At 48.4% G+C, this 17,397-nt stretch overlaps 1 protein-coding gene across 1 annotated transcript in view; it reads left to right on the forward strand.

The window, feature by feature from the left end:
• cenpu (centromere protein U) overlaps positions 1–17,397 on the forward strand; it is a 64,754-nt gene that overhangs the window by 36,026 nt on the left and 11,331 nt on the right. Inside the window, exons 9-11 of the mRNA XM_038803902.1 lie at positions 7,347–7,467; positions 14,054–14,171; positions 15,500–15,578. Of these exons, the coding sequence (XP_038659830.1) occupies positions 7,347–7,467; positions 14,054–14,171; positions 15,500–15,578 (318 nt within the window). The remainder of the gene's footprint in view (positions 1–7,346; positions 7,468–14,053; positions 14,172–15,499; positions 15,579–17,397) is intronic.

The following is a 17,397-nucleotide window of genomic DNA, read 5'->3' on the forward strand; positions in this document are numbered from 1 at the left end:
TTACCAGACAGATTCCTGGGATGGCAGGACTGACTTATGAGGAGAGATTGAATTGGTTAGGATTGTATTCGCTGGAGTTCAGAAGAGGGAAGGTGGAGCGGTATCATAGAGACCTATAAAATCCTAACTGGGCTAGACAGGATAGATGTAGGATGTTGCCGATGGTGAGTGTGTCCAGAACCAGAGCTCACAGTCTGAGGATACGGGGTAACCGTTTAGGACAGAGATGAGGGCAATTTTCTTCACCCAGAGAGTGGTCGACCTGTGGAATTTGTTACCACAGGAAGTAGTTGAGCCAAAACATTGCATGTTTCCAAGAAGCAGTTAAATATAGCCCTTAAGGCAAAAGATATCAAAGGATATAGGGGGAAAAGCGGGATTAGACTTTTGGGTTGAATGATGAGACATGATCATAATGAATGGTGGAGCAGGTCGAAAGGCCAATTGCTACATTTCTAAAGTAGCCAGAAATCTGTTAATGTCAATTACAAAGTTTCACTCAAATTCAAAGCTATTCTTTCTAGCATTAAAAAGCAATTTACTCAAAGTGAGAGCTTATTGATAGGTATAAAAGAAATGCTAATCTTTCTGACTAAATCGTTTGATTTTTATGTGTTGTGTATAAAATACCAATTCTAAATATAACAATCAGGGCTGTGGTTTTATCTGTAAAATGTCTTTTGCATCTATTTGCAAACATTATTGCCTGAATATAAATATATGAGAGAGACCGAGTAAATGTTTTGGGTCCAATGGCCTTTTGTCAGAACTCAAAATGTCATTGACTTGAAACATTTACTTTGTTTTTCTCTGCTCTGATGCTACCTGATCTCCTGAGTATTTCCAACATTTTCTGGTTTTGTTTCAGATTATTCCTTTTGCTTTTTGAACATATTTGGTGTTTGGCTCCATTGATAAGATTTGCTTTTTCTGCTGTCTTTTAAAGTCGCTGTTTATGCAGCATTCTGTGAGGTGTGTGATGACTCCTTTTAAGGCCACGGACCATGCTCTTTGCCAAGTGGATCATTACCTGACTTCTCTGAAAGAAAAGCTGCGGCTCTGTACTCTGTGCCTCATTGGGTGCAAGCACTTTTGATAGCTTTAATTGCCTGCACTTCAGAAAATTGAGTGTTTGAACCTTAGACTTCTCTGTTCATCTTCACCCCACCTAGAGTTAGATTAACTGGTCAAAGTTTATATTTCCCCCTCACTTTCAGAACGGAGGTGTTACATTGTCTACACTCCTGCCCCACAACATGGTTTGTACATTAAAAGGAGGATTGGTGATGTATTCTAATCATGATTGTTTTTCGTGATGTTTTGGAGTTAAAATGAAAGTTTTACAATGCTGCTGGATTACAAACACTGATACTTGAAATCCTTTATGTATTCTATTCATTTGGAAATCCCTTTTAAAATTGTTTTTCAAGAAGGCTTCAGGCTCTTTTCAGTGTAGAGCCTAACCCTAATACTTATCACATTGTTTTATAATAAAGCAAAACTAAATGTGAATGATTCCCATTTACTGGTAGCAGTTACCTATATTATCTGTTTGGCAAAGTTCCAGGCAACCTTTGGCCTATTGGTGGCTGACATTATAACTGATTACAGGATGACATCTGCTGGTCAGATGGGCAAAGGGCCCAGAAGAGTGACAAATGGAATTTAAACCGGAAAAGTGTGGAGTAATGCATTTTGGGCAGGACTAACAAGCCAAGGGAACACACAGTGGATGATAAGACCCTAGGAAGTACAGAGGACCAGAGGGTCCTTGGGGTGCATGTCCATCGATCCCTAAAGGCTGTTGGACAGGTAGATAAGGTGGTTAAGGGATATGGGATATTTGCCTTTCAGTCAATAAGGGGAATTAAGAGTTACGGAGAGAAAGTAGGAAAGTGGAATCAGTGAGAGTTAGATCTTATTAAATGGTGGAGCACGCTGGAAGGTATGAATGGGCTACTCCTGGTCCTTTTTCTTATGGTCTTATTAGCTGAGATATAGAATATAAGAGCAGGGAGGTTATTATGGAGCTGTGTAAAACACTCATTATGCCACAGCTCGGGTACCGTGTACAGTTCTGGTTGCCACAATATAGGTAGTATGTGATTGACCCAGAAAGGGTGCAGAGGCGTTTCACCAGGATGTTGTCTGTGATGGAGCATTTCAGCCACGTAGAGAGGCTGGTTTGGCTGGTGTTGTTTACCTTAGAGATGAGGAGGCTAAGGGGTTCTGATCGAGGCATACAAAATTATGAAGCACATAGATCAGAAGGAACTTTAAGTGGTCAATAACAAGGGGCATAGATTTAAGGTAAGGGGCAGGATATGTGTGGAAAAACATTTTCACCCAGAGGGTGGTGGGAATCTGGACCTCACTGCCTGAGAGGGTGGTAGAGGTATGCACCCTCACAACATTTAAGCATTTAGATGAGCACTTTAAATGCCATAGCGTACAGGGCTATAGGCCAAGTCCTGGAAAACGGATTAGATTAGATATGTGTTTGATGGCCGGAACTGACACGATGGGCCAAAGGTCCTCTTTTTGTGCTGTAAAACCTCTATCACGTATATCAGGAAGGCCACCAGAGATCAATTGGCTAATCTGAGGTGGGAACTGGTAGGAACAATATTCTGATTCTCAATGTGTTCAGATGTCGCACAATCAGCCAGAGATGTTGCTCTTGATTACTGTTCACTGACACCTGCTAGACGTGTGTACATGTGGATACTGCGTCCCCCCACCCAACTGTTAAATAACATCCACAGTGAGGGTCTGCAGACTAACATAGAATGTTTATAGCATGGATGGACATCCTCCACATCGTGTCTGTGCTGGCTGTTAAAGCATTAATTGGCAATTCACCAAGTCCCATTCTCCCAACTTTCTTCCCTTTTCAAATAATAATTCAATTTCCTGGTTAATGCTTGATTGACCCTGCCTTCGCCACATTATCGGGCAGTGCATTCCAGATCCTAACCACTTGCTGCATAAAAAGGTTTCTCCTCATGTCGCCATGGCTTCTTTTGCCAATTACCTTCAACCTGTGCACTCTGGATCTTGTTCCTTTCATCAATGGATTTGGGGTTTTTGTCACATGTACTGAGGTGTGAAAAGTGTTGATCTGCATATAGTCCAGATAGATCGTTCCATACATGGGGAAAAAATAGGACATACATAAATACACACAATGTAAATACATGGACAAAGACAACGGGTGAGGCATACGGAGTGTAGTGCTACTGAGTGGAGAAGATGTGTGAAGCGAATCAGTTCAGTCCATAAGAAGGTGATTCAGGAGTCTGATAACAGGAGGGAAGAAGCTGTTTTTGAATCTGTTCGTGCATGTTCTCGACTTTTGTATTTCCTGCCCAATGGAAGAGGTTGGAAGAGAGAATAACCTGATTTGTAGGGGTCTTTGATTATGCAGTCCACTTTCCCAAAGCTGCGTGAGGTGTAGACAGAGTCAATGGACGGGTTTGCGTGATGGGCTGGGCTGTGTTCATGACCCTCTGTAATTTCTTACGGTCTTGGGCCTTGCAGTTGTCATACCAGGCTGTGACGCAGCCAGAAAGGATACTTTCTATGGTGCATCTCTAAACATTGTTAAATGTAAACGTGGATATCCCACATTTCCTTGGTTTCATGAGGAAGTGTAGGTGCTGTTGCGCTTTTCTGGTTGTAGTGTCGACGTGGGTGGGCCAGGACAGATTGTTGGTGATGTGCAAACTTTGGAATTTGAAGCTGTTAACCATTACCACCATGGCACCATTGATGCAGACAGGGGCGTGTATGATACTCCGCTTACTGATGTCAATGACCAGCTCCTTAGTTTTGCTGACGTTGAGTGAGAGATTGTTGTTGTTGTTGTTGTTGTTGTTACACCACTCCACTAGGTTCTCTTTGTCCCACCTGTACTCTGACTCATCGTTGTTCAAGATTCGACCCATTACGGTCGTGTCATCGGCAAACTTGTAGATGGAGTTGGAGCCAAATTGTGCCATACAGTCTTGTGTGTATACAGAGTATAGTAGGGGGCCACGGTACCCAGCCTTGCGTGCCCTGGTATTGAGGACTATCGTGGAGGAGGTGTTGCTATTCATCCTTCCTGATTGTGGTCCATGGGTCAGGAAATCGAGGAACCAGTTGCAGAGGGAGGAGCCAAGTCCTAGGTTTTGGAGTTTTGATATGAGCCTGGCTAGGATTATGGTGTTGAAGGCGGAGCTGTAGTCAATGAATAGGAGTCTTATCGAGGTGCTCCAGGGATGAGTGTAGGGCCAGGGAGATGGCGTCTGCTGTGTACCGGTTGTGGTGGTATGCGAATTGCAGTATATCAAGGCTTCTGGGAGTATGGGTTGATTTGTGTCATGACACACTTCATAATGATAGATGTCAAGGCCACTGGAGGATGGTCGGTGAGGCACGTTGCCTGATTTTTAAAACAAATTTGGAGTACCCAATTAATTTTTTCCAATTCAGGGCCAATTTAACGTGATCAATCCACCTACTCTGCACATCTTTGGGTTGTGGGGGCAAACACAGGGAGACTGTGCAAACTCCACACAAACAGGGACCCAGAGCCGGGATCGAATCTGAGACCTCGGCGCCGTTAGGCGTCTGGTTTTTCTTTGGCACCAGCATGATGTTGATGGTCTTCTTGAAGCAGCTCGGAACGAGTAGGGAGAGGTTAAAGATGTCAGCGAACACACCCACCTTTTGGTCCATGTAGGATCTGAGTGCACGACCAGGGGCTCCATCTGTACCCACAGCTTTCCATGGGTTCACTTTCAAGAAGGCTGATCTGACGTCGGAGGCTGTGACGGGAGGTATGGGTGTGTCCAAAACCGGTGGGACAGTTGACAATGTATGTTGGTTTCCAGCTCGAAGTGAGCAGAGAATGCATTGACTTCATCGCGGAGGAGTGCGCTGTTGCTGGATATTCTACTCGGCTCTGACTTGTAGCCTGTTATGTTGTTTAAGCCTTGCCACAACCGCCGAGAGTCCATATCGTTAGTCTGTGACTCCAGCTTAGTCTGGTATTGTCTCTTGGCATCCCTGATTTCTTGTGTAGGTCAAGGTTGCCTGTCTTGAACACCTCAGACCTGGCCTTCAGTAGGGAGTGAATCTTCCAGTTCAACCATAGTTTCCGGTTGGAGAACGCACCTACTATCTTTTTTGGCATGCAATCTTGTACACATTTACTGATGAAGTCTGTGACGGTGGTGGTATACTCATTTAGGTTGGCCGCTGAGTTCTTGAACATGCACTGATTCCAAGCAGTTGTGTAGGAGTTCTTCCATTGCCCTGGGCCAGCATTTAACAACCTTCTTCACTGGATTCTCCCACTTAAGTTTCTGTTTTGTACGCCGGGAGAAGGAGCACCGTCTTGTGGCCTGATTTTCCGAAGTGCGGTCGGAGAATGGATCGGTAGGCGCCCTTGATGTTTGTATAGCAGTGGCCAAGGATGTTGAGGCCCCTGGTGGGACAGGATGTGTGTTGGTGGAATTCTGGCAGTACACTCTTGAGATTGGCCTTGTTGAAGTCCCCGGCCACGATGAACAAGATCTCCTGGTATTCTGTTTCATTGTTATTTATAGAGGTGCACAATTCATCAAGCACCTTCTTCGCTTCCACCTGCGGTGTGATGAAGACCGCCGTGCTGATGGCAAAAGTGAACTCCCGTGGAAGGTAGTGTGGGCGGCACTTCACAGTCAGGTATTCCAGGTCCAGGGAGCAGTAGTTCGCCAGCGTCGTCACGTCCAAGCACCAGGAGGAGTTGGCGAGGAGACAAACTCCTCCACCCTTCACTTTGCATGACGACACTGCGCGGTCCATCTGGTGTATTGAGAAGCCATCAGGTTGTGCGGCACAGTCCGGTGAGGCAGGAATGAGCCATGTCTCCGTGAAACAGAACACACAGGGAAGGTGGTGGCTTAGTTGTATTGTCACTGGACTAGTAAACCAGAGACCCAGAGTAATGCTCTGGGGATCCAGGTTCAAATCCCGCCACTGCACATAGTGGTATTTGAAATCAATAAAAATCTGGAATTAAAGTCTAATGATGACCCAGGAAACCATTGACGATTGTCGTAAAAACTCATCTGGTTCACTAATGTCCTTTAGGGAAGGAAATCTGCTGTTTTTACCTGGTCTGGCCTACACGTGACTCCTGACCCACAACAATGTGGTTAATTCTTAACTGCCAATGGGAACAGTTTCTCCATATCTATTCTCCCCATGTGATTTTGAAACGTCTATCAAATCTCCCCTCAACCAACTTCTTTTAGTCAAGGAAAATGGTCTCAACTTCTGAGTTATCTATGTAACTGAAGTTCCTCATCCCTAGAATCATTCTCATTAATTGTTTCGGCACTCTCTTTAATGCCTTCACCTCCTTCCTAAGGTGTGGTGCCCGGTCTTGATGCACTGCTCCAATTGAGGCCAAACCAGTATTTTATACAGTTTAACATAACCTCATTGCTTTTGTACTCTATGTCCTGTTGATAAAGCTTTCTTAACTACTCTCTCAGCCTGTCCTGCCAGCTTCAATATTTTATATACACACACACTCAGGTCCCTCTGCTCCTGCAGCCCTTTTAGAATTGTACCCTTTTATTTAATGTTGTCACTCAACATCCGACCAAAATTAATTACTTCACACTTCTCTGCTTTGAATTTCATCTGTTACTTGTCCACCCATTCCACCAACCTATATCCTTTTTGAAGTTCTACATTTTCCACCTCACAGTTCAAAGTACCTTCAATTTCTCTATCGTCCATAAATTTTGAAATTGAGCTCTGCACACAAAACTCTAAATCATTACTGTACCTCAGGAAGAGCAGGAGTCCTAGCACCAACCCCTGGAAAGCTCCACCATTAACTTCCCTCCAGTCCAAAAAACAACTGTCTCCTGTTAGTCACTCAATTTTATACCCATGTTGCTGCAGTCCCTTTTATTCCATGAACTACAACTTTGCTCATGCGGCACTTCATCACATGCCTTTTGGAAGTCTGTTCACACCATATCAACAGCATTGCCCTCATTAATCCTGTTATCTCAACAAAAGTAAACACCATTTGCCAGTAACAAATCCTTGCTGGCACATGAGATAGATGATTGGACACTTGGGAGTATTGGACCGTGGGAGTGTGAGAGTGTATCTTCTGCCTGTAAAGTTGCACTCCCATCGAGGAGTCCACATCTTGCACGCAAACCGGAAGAATGTTTGGCGGGAAAAGCAGAACTCGGTTTAAAAATTGGCAAAGGTTTGAATTCGGTGTTCATTTTTATGCACACTATGAACTGGAAATGGACCATTTATTGACAATCAAACTTTTTATGTGACAGGAAATGTCCCTACAAAATAATGTGAAAACATTTGAACGGAAAAGAAAGAAGACTTTGGTCAGGAGAACAACTGGATCTGACCCCTCTCCTAATTCATCTGTATCAAGACCTCCTACTCCAGGTTAGGGTATGAATAATGCAGCACAGGTGTACTGAAGGGAACAATGATTGTAGAAATGTATTTCCTGTTGTAATGGTGTGTGTGTGTGTGTGTGTGTGTGTGTGTGTGTGTGTGTGTGTGTGTGTGTGTGTGTGTGTGTGTGTGTGTGTGTGTGTGTGTGTGTGTGTGTGTGTGTGTGTGTGGGGGGGGGGGGGGGGGGGGGGGGGGGGGCGCACAGTGATAGGTCAGACCTTTGGTTCCACTTACAGGTACCATTTGGAAGCATTACTTCAAATACATGTGCTTTGGGAATATTTTTAAGTCCCTATCCAAGAGGTTAGGCTAAGTCGCTGGTGATGGACAAAAAGCTGTTGAGCTGGGTCAATTGAAAATAAGAGCTGAGATCTGTTAGATTTTTGTTAGGCAAGAGTTTTTAAAGAATATGGAACCAAGGTGGGTAAATAGAATTGAGATATAGATCAGTCATGATCTAAGTGAATGCTGGAACAGCCTTGAGGGGCTGAATGATCTCCTGTTCCCATTCCTTTCTCACTTTTATATATCCCACCTACCGTTAATGGATTTAAGCTGATAGCCTCAACCACTCCGTGTGGTAGCAAGTTCCACATTCTCAGCACTGCGAGTGAAGATTTGATACTCCATCATGTTTTTACTTCTGCTATGTTGTCTATTATTTCAAATACTTTATCAATATTGATTTTTTTATTGAATAAGTTTTGAACTTCCCCTGATTTCCATTTGTGTAACTACTGGATATCAAAATAGCATCCTGTACCTAGTTCCCCTTCTCACTCATTGTATCCTCCTAAAAATGTAAATCAGGGGGACTTCCGGTTGCGGCTATGCGGAGCTAAGCCGCACGTTCGGCAGCTCCCGCCAGGAACGGACCTTTGGGCTCTTTTTAGGGCCCCCACAGCGGCATGTTTTCGACGATTCCCGACGTGGGAATGAGTCAGCAGCAGTCCCCCATCGGTGTATGGCCTGGACCAGGAGTGGGGCAAGCAAGAGAGCGGTGGCAGCGCCTAAGAAAAAGCGAGGGAAGAAGCACAAGATGGCGGCCGGCGGAGACCTAGAGGAATGGAGGAAGTGGGCGCAGGAGCAGCAGGTGACTCTCCAGTGCTGCTTTCGGGAGCTCAAAGTGGAGCTGCTAGAGCCGTTGAAGGCTTCCATTGACAAGCTGCTGGAGACTCAGACAGCCCAGGGGGTGGCAATCCGGGAGATCCGACAGAAGGCCTCTGAAAGAGAGGATGGGCCTCAGCCCTCGCGGTAAAGGTAGAGATGCATGAGGCGCTCCACAAAAAGAGGCAGGAGCGGTTCGAGGAGATGGAGAACTGGTCGAGGCGGAAAAATATGCGGATCCTGGGCCTCCCGGAGGGGCTGGAGGGATCGGACATGGGAGCCTACGTGGTCGTCCTGCTGAATTCGCTGATGGGAGCTGGGTCCTTCCAGGGGTTCTGGAGCTGGACGGGGCCCACAGAATACTGGCAAGGAGGCCCAAGCCGAATGAGCCGCCACGGGCAGTGCTGGTGCGGTTCCACCGGTTCGTTGACCGGGAGTGTGTGCTCAGGTGGGCCAAGAAGGAGCGGAGTAGCAGGTGGTGCGGATCTACCAGGACTAGAGTGCGGAGGTGGCTAAGCGGAGGGCCGGGTACAACCGGACGAAGGCGGTGCTACACAGCAAAGGAGTGACGTTTGGCATGTTGTAGCCGGCGCGTTTGTGGGTCACCTACAAAGACCGACACTTTTACTTCGAGTCCCCGGAGGAGGCGTGGGCCTTTGTGCAGGCCGAGAAGTTGGACTCAAACTGAGGGTTGGATGCGGGGGTCTGTATGTAACTGTGTTATTTTCTGAGGGGGGGCTTTCTGTTAAATGCTGGTTCTGTGTGATTTTCAGGGCGGGCAGGGCACTGTCTTTTTGCGTGGGTTCGGTGGATGGGCTCGAGGTAGGGGGTAGATTTGTAGTGTGGGGAGCTGATGGTGGGAAGGGAGCTGGGGCCCCGCGAGGGGCTTGGGCCGACAATGGGAGCTGCCTTAGAGGAGGCGGGGTCGGGCAGGTGGAAAGTGCGGGCTTTTTCCCGCGTTGAAGGTGGATGGGGGCGGGGTTGGAGCTGAGAAGCGCGGGCTTTTTTTTCTTTTTTTTCCCCGCGGGAGAGGGAGGAGGAGAGCCTGCTGGTGGGCACTGGGGAGGAGGGGTAGCCCCACGCTGGGAGGGGTCGGAGGAATGGCGGCAGTTGCCGGGGTCAGCAGGAGTCAGCTGACTTACGGGAGTATTATGGAGGGAGTAACGTGGCTAGGGGGGGGTCCTAGCTTTTTGGGGGGGGGGGGGGGTACCGGGTTGCTGCTGTAATGGCCAGGAAGGAGCTGGAGTATGCAGGGGGGGTCGGGATGGGGGTTTGCCGCTGTGGGGAACGGGCCGAGCGGGGGGGCGCTGGCCAGTGGCGGGCAGGGGAAGGGTTATGGCTAGTCGGTGGGGGAGGGGGGCAAGGAGCCCCTTGATCCGGCTGATACCTTGGAATGTGAGGGGACTGAATGGGCCGGTCAAACGGGGGCTGAAGGCGGACATGGCCATGCTTCAGGAGACACACCTGAAGGTAGCGGACCAGGTTAGACTGAGGAAGGGACATTCGGGGCTGGATGCAAAAAATCGGGGGGGGTGGCGATCCTGGTGGGAAAGAGGGTGTCGTTTGAGGCGTCAAATGTGGTGGCGGACAGCGGCGGGAGGTATGTGATGGTGAGCGGCAAGCTGCAGGGGGAGCGGGTGGTGCTGGTGAGCGTATACGCCCCGAACTGGGACGATGTGGGTTTTATGCGGCGCATGTTGGGCCGCATTCCAGATCTGGAGACGGGGGGCCTGATAATGGGGGGGGGGGGGGGGGGAACTTCAATACAGTGCTGGATCTCCCATTGGATCGATCCAGGTCCAGGACGGGTAGGAGGCCAGCGGCTGCTAAGGTGTTGAGGGGGTTTATGGACCAGATGGGAGGGGTGGATCCTTGGAGGTTTGCGAGGCCGAGGGCCAGGGAGTTTTCATTCTTCTCCCATGTGCATAAGGCCTATTCCCGGATCGATTTTTAAATTATGAGCAGGGGGCTGGTTTCGAGGGTGGAGGATGCCGAATATTCGGCGATAGTCTTTTCAGATCATGCCCCGCACTGGGTGGACCCTGAGCTGGGGAGGAGAGAGACCAGCGCCCGCTCTGGCGCTTGGATGTGGGGCTGCTGGCAGATGAGGAGGTGGGCGGGTGGTTTTGAGGATGTATCAAGAGGTACCTGGAAACCAATGGTAATGGGGAGGTCCAAGTGGGGACGGTCTGGGAGGCATTGAAGTCGGTGATTAGAGGGGAGGTGATCTCCATCCGAGCCCATAGGGAGAGGAGAGAGCAGAGGGAGAGGCTGGTGGGGGAGTTGGTGAGGGTGGATAGGAGATACGCGGAGGCTCCGGAGGAGGGATTGCTGGGGGAGTGGCGTAGTCTTCAGGCCAAGTTCGACTTACTGACCACCAGAAAGGCGGAAGCTCAGTGGAGGAAGGCACAGGGAGCGGTGTACGAATATGGGGAGAAGGCGAGTAGGATGCTGGCGCATCAGCTCCGTAAGCGGGATGCGGCCAGGGAGATTGGTGGAGTTAAGGATAGGGGAAGGAATGTGGTGCGAAGAGGGGCAGACATCAATGGGGTCTTCAGGGACTTTTACGGGGAATTGTATCGGTCTGAACCCCCAGCAACGGATTGGAGGGGGGGGGGGGGGGGGGGGGGGGGGGGGATGGGGCGCTTTTTGGACAGGCTGAGATTTCTGAAGGTGGAGGAGGGACTGGGGGCGCCGATTGAGCTGGAGGAGCTGGTCAAAGGGATAGGGAGCATGCGGTCGGGGAAGGCGCCGGGGCCGGATGGGTTCCCGGTCGAATTCTATAAAATGTATACAGACCTGCTGGGTCCCCTGTTGGTTAGGACCTTTAACGAGGCAAGGGAGGGGGGAGGTTTGCCCCCGACTATGTCACGGGCGCTGATTTCCTTGATCCTTAAACGGGACAAGGACCCCATGCAGTGTGGATCATACAGGCCGATCTCGCTGTTAAATGTAGACGCCAAGCTGTTGGCGAAGATCTTGGCCACAAGGATAGAGGACTGTGTGTCGTGGGTCATCCACGAGGACCAGATGGGGTTCGTGAAGGGAAGGCAGCTGAACACCAATATACGGAGGCTCTTGAATGTCATTATGATGCCGGCGGTAGCGGGGGAAGCGGAATTAGTGGTGGTGCTAGACGCGGAGAAGGCCTTTGATAGGGTTGAGTGGGGGTACTTGTGGGAGGTGCTGGAAAGGTTTGAGTTTGGGGAGCGGTTTGTCAGATGGGTGAGGTTGTTATATGAGGCTCCGATGGCGAGCGTGGCCACGAATAGGAGGAGATCGGAGTACTTGCGGTGATACCGAGGGACGAGACAGGGGTGTCCCTTGTCCCCCTTGCTCTTTGTGTTGGTGATCGCCTGGCCATGGCGTTGAGGGAGTCGAGGAACTGGAGGGGACTGGTGCGGGGTGGGGAGGAGCACCAAGTGTCGCTTTATGCGGACGACCTATTGCTATATGTAGCGGACCCAGTGGGGGGAATGCCGGAGGTGATGAAGATTCTCAGGGACTTTGGGGACTTCTCAGGGTATAAGCTCAACCTGGGTAAGAGCGAGCTGTTCGTCGTGCACCCGGGGGACCAGGAGGAGGGGATTGGTAGGCTCCCACTAAAAAGGGCAGAGAGAAGCTTTAGGTACCTGGGAGTCCAGGTGGCCAGGAGCTGGGGGGCCCTGCACAAACTTAATCTTACAAGGCTGGTGGAGCAAATGGAGGGGGAGTTTAAAAGATGGGACATGTTGCCGCTGTCGCTGGCGGGCACGGAGCAGTCAGTCAGGATGACGGTGCTCCCGAGGTTTTTGTTCCTGTTCCAGTGCCTCCCCATCCTTATCCCGAAGGCCTTTTTTAGGAGGGTCAACAGGAGTATTACGGGATTTGTATGGACGCACGGGACCCCGAGGGTGAGAAGGGTGTTTTTGGATAGGGGGAGGGCTGGCGCTGCCCAACCTCTGTGGGTACTATTGGGCTGCCAACGCAGCGATGGTGCGTAAGTGGGTAATGGACGGGGAAGGGGCAGCATGGAAGAGGATGGAGATGGCGTCCTGTGTGGACACGAGCCTGGAGGCGCTTGTAACGGCGCTGTTGCCGCTCCCTCCAACGAGGTATACCACGAGCCCGGTGGTGGCGGCTACCCTCAAAATTTGGGGGCAATGGATATGGCACGGGGGAGGTGGGGGTCTCGATGGGGTCCCCGATACGGGGGAACCACCGGTTTGTTCCAGGGAGAATCGATGGCGGGTTCCTGAGTTGGCACAGGGCAGGTGTTGGGAGGTTGAGGGACCTGTTTGTAGATGGGAAGTTTGCGAGCCTAGGTGAGTTAGAGGAGAATTTTGGGCTCCCCCGGGGAACATTTTTAGGTATATGCAGGTAAGGGCGTTTGCCAGGCGGCAGGTGGTAGGGTTCCCTCTGTTGCCCCCACGTGGGGTCCAGGACAGGGTGCTTTCGGGGGTGTGGGTTGGAGGGGGGAGGATTTCGGACATATACCAAGTGATGCAGGAGGTAGACGAGGCCTCGGTGGAGGAGCTGAAGGGTAAATGGGAAGAGGAGCTGGGTGAGGAGATTGAGGAGGGGACGTGGGCGGATGCTCTGGTAAGTGTGAACTCCTCCTCTTCATGTGCGAGGCTTAGCCTCATCCAGTTCAAGGTGCTACATAGGTATCATATGACCGGGACGAGGATGAGTAGGTTCTTTGGGGGCGAAGACAGGTGTACTAGGTGCTCGGGGAGCCCAGCGAAACATGCCCATATGTTCTGGGCATGCCCAGCGCTGGGGGAATTTTGGAAGGGGGTAGCAAGCACGGTGTCAAGGGTGGTAGGATCCAGGGTCAAGCCAGGCTGGGGACTCGCAATATTTGGGGTTGCAGTGGAGCCGGGAGTGCAGGAGGCAAAAGAGGCCTGTGTTCTGGCCTTTGCGTCCCTAGTAGCCCGGCGGAGGATTCTTCTTCAGTGGAAGGATGCTAGGCCCCCAAGCGTGGAGGCCTGGATCAACGATATGGCGGGGTTCATCAAATTGGAGAGGGTGAAATTTACCTTGAGGGGATCAGGAATGGGGTTTTACAGGTGGTGGCAGCCTTTCCTGGCAGAATGGTAGGGGAAAAAAAGGCCAGCAGCAGCCAGGGGGGGTTCGTTTCGGTGGGTGGTTGAAGGGGCGTGTACATGTGTTCTTTGGTTATGATGGGTGTTAATCTCTTTTTGTATTTAACGGGGGGGGGGGGGGGGGGGGGGGGTTCTTTTTTGTTTTTCTTAATTGTTAATATTTTTGTTTTTGTTAATATTTTCTGTTATTGATTTTTTGTGAAAATCTGAATAAAAATTATATATATTTTTAAAAAAATGTAAATCAGATGGAGAGCGTATCAGCTTTGACATCCTTGGAAATGAAGTGTTGCACTAGGGGCATTTAAGGTAAATTTAACTGCAACACAATAGAGCAACCTTATATAATAGTAAGTAGTTTCCTTCATTTTGTCTTGCAGAGGCTGGTCCATCATCTGCAAAAGTCTCACGTCCTGAGGGTAAGAAGAGGTTAACAAAAAATGTCACCCACCTGGATGTAGTTCTCTGTGATTTTGAGGAAATTGTTACAGAATACAAGTGAGTGTTGTAAAACATGGTGAAATAGCCATTGCAGAACAATTTGTGCATGAGATGTTATTGCACCTTTTCTGCCCATCCGCCTATTCAGTTGGAGATTAAAAGATCCCCAATGCATTATTCAAAGAATAAAAGTGCCATTTGGTTTTATCCTCAAAATTTCTCCTTCAATCAACAACATTGAAACAAGATTTTATGGTCATTCCTTGAACTTGCTGTTTGTGGAATCTCATAGTGTACAGAGTTGTTTATTGCATCAGTCTACATAAGATTTCCAAAGATAATTAATTGGATATTAAGAGCTTTGGGGTATTCTCAGAATATGACGAGGAGCTTTATATGTAATTGAATAAGGAAACTAGGGCGATTCACTCATTGAAATCAGACATTAAAACCATACTTGGCCAAGCGGACAAATATTCAGCCCCAAAATAGCACAAAAGCAGGAACTCCTTCACTAATCTCTGATCACCATAGCCAAACACACACCTTTTATGTAAACCTGTTGACCAATTATGCAGGGCTCAGGTGTGAGTACTGCATAGTTTTTGGCCTCCCTCTGTGCTCTTGATTGCCTCTTGGATCAGTAATTGCTTTCCTTGTAGACGAGCATGTTCCACCTGTAACATTTGAAATCTGAAATTGCACCTTTGCTTTGCTGCATTGTATAATTTCTGTCTCACAGAATGTCAGGCAATCATCTGGTTCAGTAAATAGTCTGTTACTGACTGATGGAAGACCCTTATTTTTCCACCTGGTGTACGTAACTTGTTTATAGGAGGAAACAAAATGTTGATATAAATACTGGGAATGGAAACAAAGCAACCCATATTGTAGATCATAAAGATCCCTTCTGTTTGAAGCAGTAGCTTAAGTAACACCTGTTCCTATCTGCCACTATTATTTAAATCAGGTTCCACTATAATTTATTATTTACATAAAGGAGAAAGCTAACAAGCAATAAAAATGATAAATCTGCAGTACATGCCTTGGGTGGCACAGTGGTTAGCACTGCCGCCTCACAGCACCTGGGACCGTGGTTCAATTCCGGGGTGACTCTGTATGAAATTTGCACATTCTCGCATATATGCGTGGATTTCTTCCAGATGCTCCGGTTTCCTCCCATAGTCAAAAGATGTGCAGGTTAGGTGGATTGGGCATGATAAATTGCCCCTTAGTATCCAAAGAGTGCAGGTTAGATACGATTATGGGGATAGGGCAGGGGAGTGGGCCTAGATAGGGTGTTCTTAAAGAGGGTTGGTGCAGACTCAATGGGCCGAATCACTTCATTCTATGGTACTGAAGTGTGGTTTTGTTCAATTTGATAGGCTGTCTGTGGAGTCTGCTGTTTGCAGAAAAGTAATTGATAGATTCTTCACTGATTTAAAGGAGGAAGTTACTGAAACTGTAAGTATTGCACAGTGAGTGCAATCCCCATTTTTTTATGTCTTAGATCTGGGGTGTTGAACTCATTTACATAGTAGGCTGGAATGATATCTAACACGAGCAAAACAAAGAAATCCACTTGGTTTGAAATTATGCTTTTTATCTCTTGGGTGTAAAAGGGGTTTAGGATTTAGCATTTAACAATTTATGGCAGTGAGGTCTTGGAACGAATCTGCGCTGGTAGCATGTAGCCACAGTATTGCTCAGCGCTTTTAAAACATGGCTGACAGCCAGTCAAGCAGATGTTTTCGGACCCTGCTGCACAGGCTGATGGTTGTAGTTAAAGAAATTGTGGGGCAAGCTTTTATTATTTTCCCTTCTGTGGAGCATGGAGGGATGCTCCTCCCAACTATAGACTGCCCACTGCGACCTTCTTGTATCTTCTCCATGTATTGAAGCATGTGATTAGATGGCACGGTGGTGCAGTGGTTAGCACTGCTGCATCACGGCACCGAGGACCCGGGTTCGATCTCGGCCCAGGGTCACTGTCCATGGTGGAGTTTACACATTCTCCCCTTGTCTGCATGGGTCTCACCTCCCGCAACCCAAAGACGTGCAGGGTAGGGTAATTGGCCGCACTAAATTGCCCCCTAATTGGTGAAAAATAAAATTGAAGCATGTGATGCACACTGAATCCAGTGAGAATCCTCTGTCTCCATCACTTTGTTCCCCATTTGCCCACTGGTGGTAACCACCTTTTACTCTTTACCCATGGTAAGATCCCCAGGTTTCACTCCTTGTTTTACTGACTGCCTTCTGTGCCTGCAGGAAGGTGTTTACATTTTTGGCAGATCATGCTGGTGTGATCCTGCCAATATCTCAGTAAATATTTAAGCAACCAGATCATGGTTCAGTGTAAAGATGGTCATTTGTATGTGTGCCAAGATTTTATAAATGACTTGTTTTGCAACCATCTTTGGATGTTGAAACAGTTGGTGCGTGTAGGTAGACAGATTGTTTAGAGGTTTGTGCCCTCAACGCATAGACTTCGTCTTTGCATGTTCCCAATGAAGTCCGGTGCCTTCTCCGTTTTGGCTTGTCACAAGCCGGGTTCTCCCATGAGTCGACAGGTATGTTTGACCTCTTAAAGAATGCTTGAGGACATCTCTAAAGCTTTTGTGCTGTCCTTCTGGGACTCTCCTGCGGTTCTAATTAGAACAGTTGCTTTGAGAGTCCGGTATGGGGCCTATCCTCCCACAGTCCAAAGATGTGCAGGTTAGGTGGATTGGCCATGATAAATTGCCCTTAGTGTCCAAAAAAGGTTTGGTGGGGTTACAGGGGTAAGGTGGAGGCATCGGCTTAAGTGGGGTGCTCTTTGCAAGGGCCGGTGCAGACTTGATGAGCCGAATGGCCTCCTTCTGCACCGTAAATTCTATGATACCAACAAATCATGTCCAGCACAGCTGGTTTTGAGTGATTAGCACTCAATGCTAAGCAGGTTGGCTTGGGAGAAGACACTGCTATTGGTCTTTCTTGCCACTAGATTTGGAAGATCTCACAAAGGCACGATTAGTGATACTTCCCCAGTGCTTTGAGTTGTTTGGGGGGGGGGAAAGAAAGAAAGAAAGAGAGAGAGAGAGAGAGAACGGTCGCTGGAACCTGTATGGACATGTTTCGATATGTCTACGAGGTGTGGACCCGTGGAGGTTTTTGCAGCCGTGGAATAGGGAGTATTCATTTTTTTCACCAGCACACAAATATGTATGCAAGGATTGATTTCTCTTGGTGCTGGAGAAGGCACAGTATTCTGTGATCAAGTGATCATTATTTCGGACCATCC

Source organism: Scyliorhinus canicula, chromosome 8 (genome assembly GCF_902713615.1).
Source record: "Scyliorhinus canicula chromosome 8, sScyCan1.1, whole genome shotgun sequence".
NCBI classification, from domain to species: domain Eukaryota; kingdom Metazoa; phylum Chordata; class Chondrichthyes; order Carcharhiniformes; family Scyliorhinidae; genus Scyliorhinus; species Scyliorhinus canicula.